Consider the following 18,354-nt stretch of genomic DNA (forward strand, 5'->3'; position numbering starts at 1 on the left):
TAAAAAGGGACAATATATCACTGGAAAAGTTATTAAAATTAAATCTTTAAATGACTGAAAAATGAGATATATACAGAAGTGGTAGATAACAACTGGAAGAGGCTCATGCTACGAGTGCAGTGAATCATTAGTTTTAGTATAAAAAATGATGGTGATCTATCGTCATTCTTGACGGTTTGTTTTTCCATTAATTTGTACAAAATCTGATTGACTTTTAGCACTTTTGATTTTAGAAGAATGCATCTTGCATTAGAACTTTTTTTCTAATTAGGTTCCATCTTAATAGCTGTATTAATTTATGAAATCTTGTTTAAAAGAGTGACAATTAGCAAAAGGATAAATCAGAAATTGATTGTACAACAGATGGTCTAGTGGCAGAATACTCGAGTTTGGGAGCAATTCTGACATAATTGTTTGATGTGATTGTTAGCAGGGAAATTGCAGTTAAATGAAATCCACTTATTGAAAGAAAAAAAGAAAAAAAAAAAAAGAAATCCACTTATTGAAGACAATTGCCTTTGGCTTTTATATACTTATGCAACCGAACTTGTGCATCAGCATGAATGATATTTTTCACCGTCATACCTTTTTTTGGGGTTTAGTTGATCTGATCGGTTCATCCAATTTCATATATATGAACTATCTCAATGGGAAAGCCTGCTTGCATCTAGAGGGTGTAAAGTGTAGTAATCAGCTTAGTGTCTTGTTACCTAACTGCAGTACATTTTCTTACATGTGAGATGTTAATTCAAGTTAAGTCACATTTATGTTTTGTGAGATGTTGACCAGTTATATGGTTAAATACTCTTTGCAGTATTTCAGATCTTTGAGTGGTCTAAATGCTGTAGGTTTTGAAAGTTTGGATGCGAATATGTCAGCTAAAGGGATGAGAATATCAGTAAGTACGGACGAGGAACTTGGCAGCAGTATGGAGAGGAAAGATGCGGCCGATGACTTTGGAGAACCTGATAATAGTTTAAGTCTGGTATTTTAGTTTATACACATGCTTCTACAAATAATGCAAATTATAATGTATAACTACGTACCTGCAAATCCCTCAAATATATATATATATATATATATATATATATATATATATATATATATATATATATATATATAAGTACCTGTAAATCTACAAAGAAAATGAAGAGGGTGGGAATTTGTCTGCAAGAATAGGTAATATGACTTGTATGCATGAAATAATATGAACAAGTTTAGTTAAAAAAAAATATGTTACTATAAAGAAAGGGAATGAGAAGTTAATAGAAGGGCAAGGGTAAAGAAAATACCTTATGATAGCTCCATCCCTGTGACATACTTATTTAGCCTAGTTTGAGTTTGTGTAAGGCTCTATTACTGCCCATACGCATAAACTCTCAACCCCCCCCTCTTCTTAAAAAAAAAAAAACCTTTAGCAAAAATTTTCTGTGTACCCACCCAGTTTGCTACAAATAGTTTATGTGAGAGGTGTGTATCTGTGAAAGTTTTGGCTTCTTAATACAAGAGTAGAGTTCAAGGCAAGATTTGGTGGATTGCAAGTTACAAAGAATTGCTGGAGAAAAATTGTGCAATCCAAAATATTAGAAGGCAGAGAAGAGATGAAATGGGATTTAAAACTAACAGATAGCTTCATTTCATTAGAAAATTAATTGTGAGTGCATGAACAGAATGTGCTCTAAAAAAGTCGTACAAGTTTTAAGAACTCGTGTTGTTTTACTGCCTATTGTTTATTTCAACAGCCCTATATTGTTGTACGGTGTGAGAACTGGAGAAGAACAACAAACAATTCTTTTTTTTATCACAAAAGTGATGAAAGAATAAGAAAGATATTGTAATTCGGTACTTACAATAAAAACATGTAGATATTATGGTGTCTTAACTTCCCCATTAAGGTAGATAGCGGAGCAAAATATTATTTGGTTATCTATGAGTATCAAAATTACTGAAATCATGTTTAGAAAAAAAAGTATCAAAATGCACTAAGAATAGAGGACATATTGTTCATTAATTAACTTGAAAAGCAAACAAAATATGATTGTGCTTCCTCTATTCACAGAGGATTAAAACATGAATTTGACCAAAAAAACGAAGAACTTAAACTATGTACCAATTTTGGTATGTAGTCGGTTTGGCAGAGAATTTGAGTTGGTTTGGTATGTAGGCAACTTATCACAGACTGCTGGTGGTAGTTGTGGTGGTAAACTCCGCGCTCGGAAAATCGAGAATTAAATGCCAGCTTTAGGCTTAGAGGTAACTTTTGGTTCCTGTGGATCCCTAATTTTTGGTTTAGGAGGCTTCCATTTTTTTTCTCCTCAATATCATGGTCATAGTCCAATGCCCCTACAGCGGATTGGCCCAATTAAGTTTGCTACCCTTTGGCTCGCAACTGTGGGGCAAAAACCACCACATTGTGCTAGGTTGAGCGTGTTCACCACTTCACCACTTGAGGAGGAGGAGCATTCTGCTACCCCTCTTTGGGAGGGGAAGAAGGAAGATGATTCTTCTTATAGGAAGGAGATGAAGAAGGAATCTTGTTTTGTTCCCAACATTGTATTAGACAATAGTCTTCAACTCGAGGTAGAGGAGCATGTTCATTTCCATATTGAAGCTATTGACGCAAAGACAGGATACAAATCAAGGACAGATTTTATTTCTATCTTCATGACAATCCTCATCTGGAAGAAGAACAAAATCTAGTAGTACACAAGAAACTGCTGCAAAAATCTGGTAGAGCTAATCTGAAAGCATCTAAGCTAATTTGATACAAACCGGATGAGGTACTCATCAAGTGTGGTGTATTTAACATCAGGATAGAGCTCCGTTGCCTCCATGCCAAAAGAAGCCTCGATCTCAAAGTTGGCAATTTCTCCCTTCACGAAAAATGTGTATGCCAAAGACAGGAGCAATTTTAATGGCATTGAAGCCTCTGCGAAAGATACAAGAAAAGAAAGCAATTTGATTAGAACGTGGAATAGTAGATGCTATTGTATTAAAAATTAGCAACTTGTGCACTTTTTCTTATTGTTAGATGACCTTGAATTTTCTTAAGAACTTCGTCCCCTGGAACGTAGATCTTTTCGAGGGTCTTGCCAATTTTCTTTTCCCACAATGATACTATTCCGTTGTAGGACAAGGTGTTGGCAGGGGGTGTAATGTACACACTCTTGTTCAGAGTCCTTGGGTCATCTGCTGCTTTGATGGTGTATGCAGCAATGTCTTCTTCCTTGGTGAAAACAACTGCAACGAAACATGAAATTGAACAAAAAATTGTGAACGATGATACTAAACCAATCAAGATATGCAGCAGACAAGCCCCTTTCGGATACCTTTTGGATTTCCATCGCCAAGAATGACAATTTTGTCTCTGGGAGGGCTTGCAGAGAAAGAGTCTCCAAAGTTGTTGAGGATATAATTCAAGTAACCAGCAAATCCGTTAGATACTAAATAAGTGTAAGGTATCCCTTCTGCCTCAATAGCTCTGCGGATCTCAACCTTGGTCCTGTTTAAGCTAGCAGCTGGTTCAACAGCGTGCGCACGATCCACATCAACCCCAAATTCAGAAGGTAAAAATCTCTGAAACCAAATACAGCTCGTTCTTTAGGAATATGGAAGTCACAACTCACAAAGGGACAAACGCAAAAAATAAAAATCAAGAAAGAATTTGTAACACTGTATTGTGCTTACTTTGATGTTTCCAGCTTCTTTAATTGCTTCAATAATCTTAACTTGATGAGCTACCAAATCTCCCCCGACTGCAGAGATCACTATGTCAACTTGTTTGATTGCATTTACCAACTGCTGATGATTGTGTAGATCTCCCTGTTCAGTCCATACGTACATGTCAGTTTCTATAATTTCTTGAAAAAAAATTGAAACACTATTTAGACGACGAAGAAAGAAATAACAGCACACATGAAGAAATATGACTCCCAAACTCTTGAAACTCTCGATGATGGCTGCCCTCTTAAGATCTGAAATTGTGCTTTCTCGGACCAGTGCAAACGTTGGGTGCCCTGCTTTTGCGCTCGCTTCCACTAAATATTTCCCGATGTTTCCAGTGCCGCCAATGATCAAAATCTTGCTTTTCACATCCATTTCCAAGTCTAGGATAGTAGACTACTGCTGCAAAATTGGATGGAAACCGTAAATTGATGAGCTGAACAGATGCAGAAATCTGCCTATAGGCTGCAGCTTCGTGCACGGTTAATTTATAGAGGAAAAAGTACTGAAACTGGCAAGCAATCCTGTCGCTGCAGTTTCCTTTTGATGCTCTATTGGCTTCTGAAATTTCTAAAATGCTCCAAGGATTAATCAATGGAAGATTAGACAGTTGAACATTCTCACGAGGTTTCCCAAAAAATCAGGGCACTAACGGATTCTTATTGGCCAAGATGCGCAATGTATAGGGGTGCTTGGCAATTGCGAAAGAGAAAGCTCAAAGTCAATTGAATGTGCTTGTGAAAGGTAAAATTGTTCAAAACGTTTCTCACATTTTGCAAAATAATTTTTTTCGTCCCTCGCTTTTAAAAGTGTAATTTTACATCCCTTACAAATTCACATTGGTCAAATTTAGTCCCTACTTAGGTTTTCGACTAATTTTTGTCGGAATTCACCACGTGTCTTGCACGTAATCATATTTTAAGGGCAAATTTGTCAAATCAAATGTTATATAATTCGATTTATAATCCCTCACATTTTATAACATAAATTTTTTCCTCCTTCACATTTCACAAAATGAATTTTTTTATTCTTTACATTTTTCAAAATGAATTTTTTCATCTTTTATTGATCATGTGTGTGAATAATTTTTTTTAAATCCATGTATATATTTATTTGATTTCACCTGAACAGTATGAATAACATGTGAAATCAAATGGAGATATATTACACACTATTTGTATTGCTCAAGTGAAATCAAATAGATATATATATATATATATATGGGTTTAAAAAAATTGTTAGTTTTTCACTTATATTCATTTTCTTTTACTCGAAATTTGAAAATAAAGAAGGCATTTAATCCTAAATATTATTGAGTGTTTATATCGAATTAAATTTGGATAGAAAAAGTAAACAAAAGAAAAGTAGGACAAAAAGAAATAAGTGATTGGCACTTTCAAATTTTAACAAAATCATAAGGCAAATAATTCAATTGTTGGTCTTAAAAGTGTCAAATAGAAATTTCAGATTTAAACTTGTTAGCACAATTATAGAATTCGAGTTAGGACCCATTAATTAATTAGATGACCTTATTATACAACTCAATAAATAAATTATTACTAAAAGAGAAATGTCACAAATATTGAATAGGTTCAAATGGTGAAATCATATAAATATATACATGGGTTTCAAACAAAATTATTAGTTTTAAACCCCTATATATATCTATTGAATAGCATTTGTATTACTACGATTAGCATGTTTAGATGAAATCCAATAGAGATAAATTGCATGTTATTCATACTGTTCAGGTAAAATCAAATAGACATATACGTGGGTTTATAGAAAAAAAAACTATTCGTATACATAATCAATGAGGGATAAAAAAATTCATTTTGAAAAATATGAAGGATAGAAATATTCATTTTTTCAAATGTGAGGAACGAAACAACTCATTTTGTAAAATGTAAGAGACGAAAAAATTCATTTTGTGAAATGTGAGGGACTATGAATCAGATTATGTAAAAATTTGATTTAACAATTTTGCCCTTAAAAAATGATCACATGTAAGTCACGTGGTGGATTCCGGCCAAAAACTAGTCGGAAACCTAGGTAGGGACCAAATTTGGTTAATGTGAATTTGTAAGGGACGTAAACTTACACTTTTAAAAATAAAGGACGAAAAAAGTCATCTTGTAAAATGTGATGGATGTTTTGAACGATTTTCCCCTTGTGAAACTACTCATATGGGAGATTTAGCGGTAGGATTTCTTCCCTGAATCGGTGATGACCAAACCTGAAGTAAGCGCTGACGAACGAAATGTTGAAGTGAACCAAAAAAAAAAAGCATAAACTTAGCACTAAATGTTAAACAATGTGACAGAATCTCTTCATTTGCATCGATACCACGAGAAAAAAAAAATGAAAAGAACAACATTTTGTTTATATTTCATCATATACTGATGGAAGCCTGTATTCATAGGCATTTAATAAAAATAATACAATTAATATAAGTAATAGACACAGTTTGCTTAGACACTACAATTCAGGAACTAGTCAACAACCACCAACTCTTGGGCCGGTGGCCACCACCAAGCCCTTAAGGCTTTGAACCTTGTCTCCTACCAAAATGCCACTCTTGTGGCTCTGCTTCAAATCCAGACGGATGCGTTGTGCACCCGTCTGGTCCAGTGGTGGTTCTGTCCCCATCGGTCCCCCGTAGGCTCAGTTGAGCCTCCCCCGTAGTTAAAGTAGGTGTAGGAGTAGGGATTCCAATTGACAAAAAAAATAAAAATAAATAAAGAAACTAGTCAATGGAGTCAATCAAGAGATCTATTAATTTTTTTGGCACAATCTATGGATGAGGATGGATTTAGCCATAAATCTCTCATTTTTAAGGGTCTCTTTTTTCTTTTTCTTTTTTTTTTGAATTTCTTGCTCATTAATTTTTGTTGGGGCAGGTGGTGTTTTGAGCTAACTAATGTGCATTTCGGATTAAACCAACTTCAAACCCTTAAATATTCATCCCAAGGACATAATTAAAATTCGGCGGGTTCGGCAAAATTACTCATATAAATTTGTACGTGTATAGTACGAACATATTTGAAAATTATGGAACTAAAAATTTAGATAAATTTACAATAGTTTTCAAAGAATATGCCACTTCTATACCAATCTTAAACTTATTTTAATGTATGAGATGTTAAATTTATTAAAAAATTTTACCATATTATTTAAATATGTATAAATCTGTAATTGTTATATTATATGTGTTCTTATTTTGTGTATAACTCACGACCATGTCATTATCATTAAATTTTATTTTTTTAAAAAAATTGAAATATAATTCACGAAGTATAATACATGGCAAAAATTTATTACGTGTTTCATAGAGTTAATTGAAAAGTATGAGTATTTTTCTAAGTATTTTTGAAATCTAGGAAATGTGGAGTTTGTTGTATGATACGTGAGAACGAGCATTATATAAGCACACTACAAATGCCTACTAACTAGGACTAAGAGAAAACAAAATGAACAAACTAATATCTCCAAATCATTTACAGGTATTACATCCCTTCTTTCTTCAAGTATGCTCCACTAAAAAAAATCAATTCAGATTAATATCCTACCCCTATTTTTTTCCACTAATTGCCCAAATAAATTATTTTGAATATAACAAAATGGTTGATTATTCTAGAATATAATAAGATGTTTCCACCACTTGTAAAACCTACCAAAGAAATCCATATTCTAAATTTCAAATTTTTGTCTACTAAGCATTTCATGATACTAAAAGAAAAATATTACTAGGCATTTCATCATACGGAGGGTAATAGATTTGTTCATAACTACCGTACAATCAAGATTAACATGATAGTTTTTTTCTAGCCAATAAGATCTTTGTACAAATTGCTATGTATTATATTAAGTATTAATTTTGTATAAATGAAGTTCCGAGCGAATTTACTTCATTAGACTAAATGGTCCTCATTTGCTTAAAAAAAAATTCTCTCAAGGAAAAACATATGGATTTAAGATGTTACAAGTAGGGTAATGTTACAAGTAGGATTTAAGATGTTACTGAGGTATCTGAATCGCATGAAATGAAACATGTTCCAAACAGTGTTCATTGCGACCCTGTCAAGTTTCTGTGTTGTGATAATGGCAAGATTAAGGTAGCTCCTATTGAAAATCACAAAGAATTGCTTAAGAGTTATTTACTTCCAAAATCGAGGGAGGATTCAAATTCAATTTTGTAAAACATCAGATTGCTTGGCCCTTTGGGGTAAAATCAGATAAAGAACACAAGCACCATAACAAGTATAGTTGGCCGTTGTTGCAGAAGTACAGCTAAAACAAACAACCAAAGGAAACAACAATTTGCATCCAAAAACAAAACATATCAAACACAGGAAGAGCGAAGAGAAATCAAAGGTGATGAAGGCAAAAACTCAAAAGACCACGTAAATACCAAAACATGAAAAGTAATGATCATATAGTCAAAATAATTTCCTAGAGGATTGCAAAAGTAGAAGCCATGAGAACACCTTACTCAATCAAACCATAGTTCGTACTATGTCACTCTATCAATTTTGCCTTTTTTTTTTTGGCCTACAATGTCATTATTTATTCATTATATTTTGAATCATTCTAATTAATCGTCACTTGGACAAGTTCGGAGCACATGCACTTTTCTAGTAAGAATAAATATTCTCTTATGCTTTCAATGGCATAGATGAAATTTTTATTTACATATTGTTTATCAAGTTCTTTCAATGGCATGGATGAAATTATATGCAATTTTTTTGTTTGATAGAAAAAACCTATGCATGAGTACAAATCAAGAAAGATCAAAGATGCAAGCAACGTATTATAATTTCCTTTGAGTAAGGTGACTGTAGTTTTTTTTTTTTGGAGAAACGGTGACTCTAATTTCACTTCAATAGAAAATAATAAGTTGTAAATAAGCTTGAATAGTTAGTGTGTTTGGATAGAGTATTATTTGAAATATTAATTGGAATAATTACTGTAACACTTTTTGTGATGTGATGTATGTGAGATAAAAAGGTAGTTAAAAATATCAAAGGTAGGTTGGGAAATGTGTTTATAATACAAGCGTAATATTATGTGAAATAATACTTGAGCTATCCTTCCTTTATGATCCTATTTTGCATGCTTTCTGTTGACGCTAACAGTCAAGAAATATATTTCGCTTGTTTTCTTGCATTATATATGTTTCTATTCCAGGGACCGAAGGCACTTACATATGATTACTAAGCCTGTTTATTGACTAAAGGCATTAATCTCTAGTGCAGTTAAGGTTAAGATGGGCAAAATCCCTTATTTTCTGAAAACTTTTTCATTTGTAAATACAAAATTGAGAAACTAGTTCAAGAATAATATTATATTTTTCAGGCATGCATTTCTGAGATCAAGAATCAAATTTCATTTGAGAAAAATATGCATACAAACTGAGAATTTAGAAGAAAAAAATAAATGCACGCTGCACCTTCAAGTGTGGACTTTGGACTTTGAAAGGTGTTATCCACGCTTTACTAATTTGACTAACTTCATCTTTTGTGCTTCATACACTTCAATATTAACTTAATGAAGACTGCCCTTTTTTTTTTTCTTTTGCAGATGCTCTGTTCTATGTCTTATTGAACCAGAACAAGTTTGATGGAGGAAAGTGTCAATCACAGCCCAATTACGTAAATTCGTCCATACCCACCCACTAATAACCCACCCAAAACAGCCCACTAATTTTAAATGGATCTAAATTTTTATTGTAAACTTAACACTTTAAGGCACTGACAGCACTAGCATGTGCTTACTAAACCTGTTTATTGACTAAAGGCACATTAATCTGTGGCTAAGGTTGAGATGCTCCTTATTTTCTGAAAAATTTTTCCATTGGCAAATTCACGATTGAGAAACTAGCTCAAGAATAAAAATCATATGCATTTCTAAGATCAAGAACCAAATTTCATTTGAGAAAGTCATGCATACAGACTGAGAATTTAGAAAAAAAGAAAAGAAAAGAAATGCAACAAGAACCTTCAAGTCTGGACTTTGGACTTCAAAAGGGGTTATACATACAAACTAATTTCACTAACTGCTTCATACACTTTCAAATTAACTCTTCAAAAGGTGCTCTGATCTATGTTTTACTTAACCAGAGCAAGTTTGATGGGGCCAACTATAAAAAGGAAATCTAAATCGATATATGAACACACACGTCTATTTCGGTGATTTTAGCTATTTCATGATATGATTTGAGGTAATTTCTGTAGTGCATTCACAAAGGGAGAAGATACGTGTGGAAAGCAGATAATATGGCAAAGAAGCCTCCACGTTGCAGGCTGACAAGTACGGACCCGAAAGGGAATAATTCCAGAAAAGGAAGTGATGACCTTTAACCGCGGTTTGGACATTGGAAATGTAGCGTACTGCACAAGCTGGAAATGCATTGGGGTGAAACGGAATTAACATAAATATAATGGGCTAAGGAGTAAAAATAAACCCGTAACTTTATTAAAACAACCCCAATTTTCAACTCTTTCGTCCATAATAACAACGGAATAACCCATTTTCGTTGAATACAAATGTTAGCGATTGCATTTTAAATGCATTTTAACAACGGAATATCATATTTAAATGCATTTTTGAATAAACAGCCAACTCTTTACGGCTTTCCTGGACTACAACTAAAGATTAAATCCATTTTGAGGACCATTATTATATTCAAACGTGTGTCTCAGTTCAAAAGTTTCATCTCCCCTTGGCTTTTTTCCATTACAACAACATAATACCCAAGGTGCCATAAAGACAGACTGATTTATCGGATGAAATGCAATTAAACCCGTTGGTGAGTAAAAGACCAGCTCTTTGTGCCTTTCAACCATTACAATGACAGAGTACCCAACGTGCCTTAAATACAAATGTTGGGTTATGGGATAAAATGTAGTTAAAACGGTTGTCTTATAAACGACCAGCTCTTTACGGCTTTCGTCCATCACACAGTTAGGAGAACCCAATTTCCTTGAAAAAAAAATAATTTATCGGAAAGCATAAAAATTGCGGTGTCGGTTCTGTTGTATGAAACACCGAAGACGAAGCGTAAGCGGTACTAAACAAAGCCATGGTGGGGCCACCGAAGAGGAAGCGTATTAGATACTAAACACAGAGCCATGTTGGGGCCCGCGGTGATGCGTGTGTTTGAAGACAGGTGGCGAGGTCGGAATGGTAGGCAAAAATTTGGTAAAGAGGTGGTGTCTACTGGCGTAAATTCAGGCGCAGGCGGTGACGGTAGATACATCTGAGGAAGGCCCTTCCGAAGCTGTGGTGACAGACTGCAGCGGCGTGGAACAGAAGCAGAGAAATCAAAGGTGAGTACTTTTGTCCACAACTTTGAAAAATGGATTAGAATAACGAGTAAAGTACGTCTAGTAGGGTGATTTCTACAGTTGTTGTAAGAGGAAATGATAGAGGAATAAGGAATACGAAATACGGGGTGTAAGACCCTGCGTCTTCGAACAAAGATGAAACGAAACCGGGATATTATCGTAGTTTGTTTGTGCACTGAGCTTTGTGTACGTACGTAAGAAATGTTGGTCCTCTAATTTGTATTAAATTGTGTAAAGGAAATTAAGCAGAAATGAGTGAAGACGTGAAGAAGACGTTGTAACAGGACTAAAGTCTTAAAACAGAGTGATTTGGATGGCCGTGTGGACATGGATAATGGCCCCCATACTGCATTGCGAATGCTTATGTGAAAAGAATTAAAGAAACACACAGTAGAGGTTGAGTTTGTGGGTGTTAATGAAAATGCATGTCGATAGTGGTATTTTATGCTAAAGGTTGATATAATTGCATCAGCCACACTTATAAAAACTGTGTATATGAATGTGAGAGTAATGTTTATCGGGTGCATTTTGTGAAAGTTGTGAGGTAAAGTATGGTTTGTTAACTGAAATGATCGTGTATATATGTTTTGTTCCATTAGTAGACGAGCAGTATTTATGTTACAAACGAAAGCATATGGGGAGGCTGAAAAGAAAATGTTAAGCGACCATGGTTAGAAAAAACATTGAACAACCACACAGGGGTTGTAACTATGGGGCAGGATGGGGCGCTTAAAACTCAACTCATGACATGGTGCAGGAAACAGAGAATTAATCAAATGGCGTTGGATGTTTGCGGCAGGTTAAGGTCATTTGACCTTAACCAAGAACCTGAGTGTGACCGAGACACATTCATTGAAGAAAGCGGTGGTTCAATAGGAGGACACGAAGATGAGGAGGCAGATGAATTGGTGGGCGCAATAGGCGTGGATGACGTAATGAAATTAACATTTGACACGGAAGAAGAAGCTGGGGAATTCTATAATTTGTATGCGAAACTAAGCGGATTTGGGATTCGTAAAAGTAATGCCAAACGAGATGCAGATGGCATTTCAAGATTTAGAAAATGGGTATGTTGCTGTGAAGGTTACAGGAATGAAAAGTGGTTTAATTATGAAGACCGGAAAAGAGAAGCAAAACCAATCACAAGAACCGGGTGTGGGGCTTGCTTTCGCGTGAAATATGACATAGAATCGGTAAAGTATGTGGTGACACGTTTCATTATGGAGCACAATCACCCGCTGGCATCAGAGGCAAGTGTGCAACACATTAGGTCGCATAGAAAAGTGAGCGATGCAGAATATGCGCAGGCAAAAAGTCTAAAGTTGGTTGGGGCCAGAATATGCCAGATAATGAAACATTTTGTTATCAAAGCCGGAGGGTATAGTAACGTGGGATTTTGCATTAAGGATTTGTATAACCGAATGGACGAGGAACGTAGAAAAGATATTTTTAATGGCGATGCAGAAGGGGCACTTGGGTTCTTGGCAGCGAAGAAGGATGCCGATGACATGTTCTTTTATAAATATCATGTAGATAACGAAGGAAGATTGGCAATGTTGTTTTGGGCAGATTCTAAATCTCGTGCGGACTTCAGTGTATTTGGAGATGTATTGGTGTTTGATACAACATACAAAACAAATAAATACCGCAAGCCACTAGTTGTACTTGCAGGGGTAAACAACCATTTGAACAGTACTGTTTTTGGCTGTGCACTGCTATCAGATGAGAGGATTGAAACATATGAATGGGTGCTAAGTACATTTGTAGAGGCTATGAAAGGTAGAAAGCCAGTAGCAGTGATGACAGATGGGGACAGTGCAATGAGAAGAGCTATAAAGAATCTTCTCCCGGATGCTTGTCACAGGCTATGTTCGTGGCACTTGCATAGAAATGCACGGAGTAATATTCGCTGCGAGGAGTTTAATAACAGGTTCTATAACCTGATGGCGAGAAAGTGTAGCACTCTTGAGTTTGAGGATCGGTGGGCTAGGTTGGTTAATGAATGTGGGGTGGTAGAGAATGAGTGGGTGAAGAAATTGTACCGTAGGAGAAGGTTATGGGCAGAGGCCTATTTACGCGGTCATTTTTTTGCAGGTATGAGAAGTACTCAAAGGTGTGAGAAAATGAATGCTTTTTTGAACGAGTACTTGAATGAAAAAATGCGACTATATGAATTCGTTAGAAGTTTTGATTTGGCAATAGCATGGCTTCGACATACCGAGAGCAAAGCAGTTCACACAAGCGAAAACACAAAACCAGTCTTAACCACAATCCTGCCCGAATTAGAGGGGAGCGCAGCGGAGGTGTTTACAAGGAATGTGTTCTTCATGGTGAGGAAGCATTTGAACAGGCAAGGACTTCTAATTTCTGAGGGCTGGAGCGAGGATGGAGGGAATCGTACATATTATTACTCGAAATATGGTGGACACGAAATAAGTTGGAGGGTGGATTATGATAGGTCAATGGAGAAGCTAATCTGCTCTTGCATGAAATTCGAGTCAAAGGGGATTCCTTGTGCTCACATGTTTCGCGTGATGGTGGTAGAAGGAATGAACAGGATCCCAGAAGCATGCATTTCGAAGCGGTGGACAAAGGGAGTTCACTGTAGTAATAATGGAATGAAAGAATTTGTTGCAGACGAACAGCTGACACAAATGGCCAGATATGGCACTTTAAAGTCCAGCTGTAATACTATGTGTTACTATGCCTCCTACATGGATGATGCGTTTAATGACCTGCAACAGATGTTTGACAAGCATTCTGTGGACCTAAAGGAGAAGTGGATTGATAGGGGATATGGGGGAGATGGATTTGCAATGGATTCAAGAGTGAGGAACGATAGAAGTAGAAGAACATTCGGGCTGTTAGATCCTAGGGTGTCCCGGTGTAAAGGTGATCACAAGCATGCAGAAGCAAAGAAGAAAAGAAAGTGTGGTCATTGCAGGTACTATCGGAATTGCATACGTAGTTATACAGTAGTTAATTGATAAAATACATGAAGTGGACAGCGAAGGTAATAATGAAGAAGTGGGTATTTTTCGTTCTTATTAACAACAGTAGTAAATAAACACATAATTAAAAGTGCATACAAAGTATACAAAGTTATTGGCAATGCAAGAAAGTTGAAGTGGTGTAATGTTAGCACTGTGCTCGGTTAACGTGATTACTTGCAGTCACAAATGATTTGACATGTGATATATGGGTTGAAGATTGCAGGCAGGCCACAACCAACGAACATGCCCATACAAAAAGAATTCGCACAACACAGCAGTTGATGATGATTATATGGAAAACTGTTTGGATGACTCGCTGGAAAAATCATTTGAAATTGGTACGGGCTGCAGCGACTCAGGCGAATGGAGAGGACAAGCATTTGTACCACAACCATTCGGTAGCGGTGGAAGGGACACAGGTGGCCAACAAAGAAGTCCAGGAGAAAGATGAGGCACTACTGTTGTGATGCTTCGGTTTGCAGTTACGCAATAAATAAGGCAGGTTTTGGTGAGTCGAGGTGCAAGAGTAGTCTTTCCATGAAACAAGTACGAAATTGTAGAAGGGGAAGGGTTTGTATCTTTCCTTCGCATTAATTTGTCTTGAGCATGAGAAGGCTACAAGGTATTCGTGAATGCGGGGAAAGCTGGGTATATTGTTTAAAAAAATTTGATTCCGTTACCATTGAAGTGTAAATAATGTAAGTTTGAATGTGTCATGGGCCATTGTAAGCTGTTATCACCACAGCCACTGAAAGGTTGTAAACAGTCATTGTACTGATGCAGTACCTGTTGGTAAATGGCTTTGTTGTTCTTATTTCACTGCCGTTGCGTGTGTAAATCCTATTATATATTCTTCTAGGTGTGAAATGCAGAGGTTGAAAGAGATGGTATGGTTGTGCATGGAAGTAGCAGCCGTGACGACAGACAGGTTATAGAGCAACACCGGCTTTAGGGATTGTGTTTTGTTATGTATCGGTGGGGTGAAGATTATTCAAGGTTGCTAGGTGTAGATGGGTAAGTCATTGTAGTTCCACCGAAGGGGTCATGCACAGAAGGATCACAAGATGCATGACTGTCAAGGTTGCGTCGTAAGCACTGCTGTAGCAAATACCGCTACTGCACTTGGTTAATAGGAGAGTAAGTAGTTGACAAATTGTTTATTAGACGAGCCAAACTTGTTCCTTTTTTTGTAAATACGAAATTAAGTGGAATCGTATGTTGCGCAAAATCTCTTCGTGGGATAGACGTTTTCCGAAGTGGCTACCTGGGAATCAGCTTCAGTTGCCCAGCTTTTGTAAACTGGTGCCGTACGCTGCTGCTATAAACTGCTTTTACGATTGGGCTGTTTGTTCCTCGGCTTGCTATCCTAACCAATGACCATAAGGCCCAACGCCTTTTCTTTTGCCCATCGTTCCATTCATGTGTAGGAACAGTAACTTCTGTTTCTCCCCATCTATTTTCATTGCTCACAATGCTTATGCGTCTCTTCAGTGCACCAATAACAATGGTATTATTAGTTATATGTATTATATATGTACATTAATTTATGTAATATAATTAATATTATGAATTATACTACTAATTATACATATTTACTAATAGAAATTATTAATTAGTTCGAGTAACTTTAGTAATACATTTGTACCAACATATTTAATTAGCCAATAACTATCAATTACAATGTGGTTTGTAATATATTTATTAGGGATAATTTAAGAAACCTCCCCTGAGATTTGTGACACTTTCACTGGCACCCCCTGAAGTTGTCAAAATTTGACTGACCTCCCTTGCCTTTGAGTTATTGGGTCCCTTAGCTGACATCATGAAGGCCAAAATTACAAATATATGGTATGAACTTGGGATTTATTACTGATGTTGGGGTTTATTATTACCGTTTAGTCGGAGAAAAAGGAATGTACAGTGATTAATGAAGCCTAACAACAATAACACAAACTGTGAGAGTAATACATGAAGTAAAGCTGGATTAGGGAGTAAGGCACCTTTTTTGTGCCATTATTGTGGGTGCTGTTTCAGTTAGAAATGTTTTTGAAATGCCATTCAAAAAATGGTACAGTAATTTGTTATGTAAAAAAAAATGGTAGGTTATCTACGTAATATATGTTCAGAATAGTTTAAAAAGGAAATATCCCATAAAGTACCAACTCTTTATGCCTTCTCTGTATTACATGAATGAAGTACCACGTTTTGTATGAACCTTTTATTATAAATCATTTAATTTTCATAAAAATTTGCAAATAAAATTCAAAAGCCGTTACAGAAACATCTTTACGAAAGGAAAACTAGCATTTTTTGAATTATTTAATGTAAATGAAATATTTTAAAGTAAACAACAAAAATTGTTTGCTATAATATACCAGTTCTTTACGGGTTTGTTCCATTATATGAATTAAGCAGTAGCTGTTTAAGAGTAGTTGACTTCGAAATAGAAGCGCAACTTTGAAACACGCTATTTTAATTTTAGTAAAAGCTGTTTAAGAGTAGTTGACTTTGAAATAGAAGCGCAACTTTGAAACACGCTATTTTAATTTTAGTAAATTTGTTTATATATGAAAAATTGGTTAACTAGCGCAGTGAATTTTTGACCCTGCTTATGTATCGGGTAAAAAAAGTACTCCAGGTCTGCACTAAAACACCAGCTCTTTATGCCTTTTCTCCATAAATCATCCGTTTTCCCATTTTTCCACAAGCTAATTCAGGGGATGTTTCTGAAATTAGCCCTTACAATATATATGTGTATGTAAGATTAATAATTCATATAATAATAAATATGTTTATTATTATGCATATAAGGTTGCAAAATGATTTAATTTAATCTTATATACGTTATAACTGTGTAAAATATTAGTTAATTAGTAATTATATATATTATGTAATTATAGATAGGGATGTTGCTGCAGTAGGAGCTTAGTCTCGGAAATTTGCAGAGGAAGTTGTTGAAGTGAAAGAAAAAGGGAAATGTGTCTTGTGCACAAAGTAACGAAACAGAGCTGAAAACGATTAATTTTTTTTACACCATTTGTACATTTCGAATGGAGTACAATATTTCAAGTAACTAGTTTGCACAAACTTGAACTCATATTCTTGTGTTGGAGTTGCATTCATACAAAAGGCTTTTCCGTCATTTCATATAAATAAGTTCGAAAATTGTAATGCATTAAATGTGATAGATTTATAATAACAACAACTTCCATTTAAATTGTTTTGTTGTAAATATTTAATTTCACTGCAAACTTGAATTGTAGGTGAAGAACAATCTGGGACAGACGAAATATAAGAACAGGGCTATAAATTAGTTGTGGGAATTATCTGTCAACTGTTAACATTTTCCGTGTTCAAGTTTAAAATTGTATCAGAATTACGCAACACACGTGGCGATTGCTCACAGCTTAGCTTTGTTGGTGGGCAGTACCAAGAAGTTTGCATACTCATTCCTCCGGCTACACAACCTTGTTTGCGGTTTGGGGCCATGGGTGCTCAGTCTTTGGCATTATGAATTCCCTGACTTTCGTGAGCTTTGGCTCTACCAAGCTCATCCGTAAATGTCTGCGTCCCGGCACTTGTGTTGGGACGCTTACAAACACAGGATTTCCGGCCACCAAGTTCACCGCGAAGGCAGCGTTTCCCTGTCCCCTTTTGGAGCTTCAATGCACTTTCCAAAATTACCTGTATTTGATGTAGCCTTTGGTCCACCACTTGTGTGTTGTCCGACACATTGGATGCCAAACGAAATATTTCTGCACTTTTTTCTAAGACTTTCTTTCTCAGGCCCATGCACTGAACAAGCAGGTCCTCGTACCAGTGTCTAGGCACCTAAGCGGAAACAACACAGATGGCTGTATTAATTGTACACAAATTGCGCAAATTAAATGGCGGGTGAAGTACAGGGCGAAGAATGCCATACCACATCACCAACAGCACATGGAAGAGGCAACCCTATTACATCGCCACCAACTCTGTGAATGCCCTCTTGCTCCAGTGATCCATCAGTTTGTATGCACAACACAGACCAGGGAGGGTAATTAATTGGATGTTTCAGTGACGGTGTTGTGGCCTCACTTAGTGGCAACTGGTCACATATATGAATTACGCACTCCTTCCCACTGGGTGCCAACGTGGAGGAAGTCATTGGTCTCATTAGCCTGCTGCACACAAACTCCTCATACGTAGCATATGGAGGGGGATCTGGGTATAGGCTTGCAATGGGCAGTCCACGAAGCACATCATGTAGCATGTTTCCCGAAATTGTATCAGTGCTGTACATATCTGATGGC

General features: G+C 36.1%; 2 protein-coding genes across 2 annotated transcripts; one reads left to right on the forward strand and one right to left on the reverse strand.

Moving 5' to 3' along the window:
* Positions 1-2,628: 2,628 nt before the first annotated feature.
* Positions 2,629-4,214, reverse strand: LOC113718027 (phenylcoumaran benzylic ether reductase POP1-like). The gene is made up of 5 exons (XM_027242929.2): positions 3,916-4,214; positions 3,688-3,822; positions 3,330-3,576; positions 3,037-3,240; positions 2,629-2,929 (listed from the first exon to the last, which is right to left on the reverse strand). Exons 1-5 carry the CDS (start codon positions 4,096-4,098, stop codon positions 2,757-2,759), a joined length of 942 nt encoding a protein of 313 aa, XP_027098730.2. The 5' UTR covers positions 4,099-4,214; the 3' UTR covers positions 2,629-2,756.
* A 7,096-nt stretch (positions 4,215-11,310) lies between these two features.
* On the forward strand, positions 11,311-15,187 carry LOC113718377 (protein FAR1-RELATED SEQUENCE 5-like). Its single transcript, XM_072072980.1, has 2 exons — positions 11,311-14,013; positions 14,279-15,187. The coding sequence occupies exons 1-2, from the start codon at positions 11,780-11,782 to the stop codon at positions 14,511-14,513; spliced, it is 2,469 nt and encodes an 822-aa protein (XP_071929081.1). The 5' UTR covers positions 11,311-11,779; the 3' UTR covers positions 14,514-15,187.
* The last annotated feature ends 3,167 nt before the right edge of the window (positions 15,188-18,354 follow it).

This window comes from Coffea arabica, chromosome 11e (genome assembly GCF_036785885.1).
Source record: "Coffea arabica cultivar ET-39 chromosome 11e, Coffea Arabica ET-39 HiFi, whole genome shotgun sequence".
In the NCBI taxonomy this organism is placed as follows: Eukaryota; Viridiplantae; Streptophyta; class Magnoliopsida; order Gentianales; family Rubiaceae; genus Coffea; species Coffea arabica.

Coding starts and splice junctions, on each gene's coding strand:
- LOC113718027 (XM_027242929.2), bottom strand. CDS start 4,098: ATGGATGTGAAAAGCAAGATTTTGATCATTGGCGGCACTGGAAACATC. Junction 3,823..3,915: donor TGGGAGTCATATTTCTTCAT/GTGTGCTGTTAT, acceptor TGGACTGAACAG/GGAGATCTACACAATCATCA. Junction 3,241..3,329: donor TGGCGATGGAAATCCAAAAG/GTATCCGAAAGG, acceptor GTTTCGTTGCAG/TTGTTTTCACCAAGGAAGAA.
- LOC113718377 (XM_072072980.1), top strand. CDS start 11,780: ATGGGGCAGGATGGGGCGCTTAAAACTCAACTCATGACATGGTGCAGG. Junction 14,014..14,278: donor AGAAAGTGTGGTCATTGCAG/GTACTATCGGAA, acceptor TATGGGTTGAAG/ATTGCAGGCAGGCCACAACC.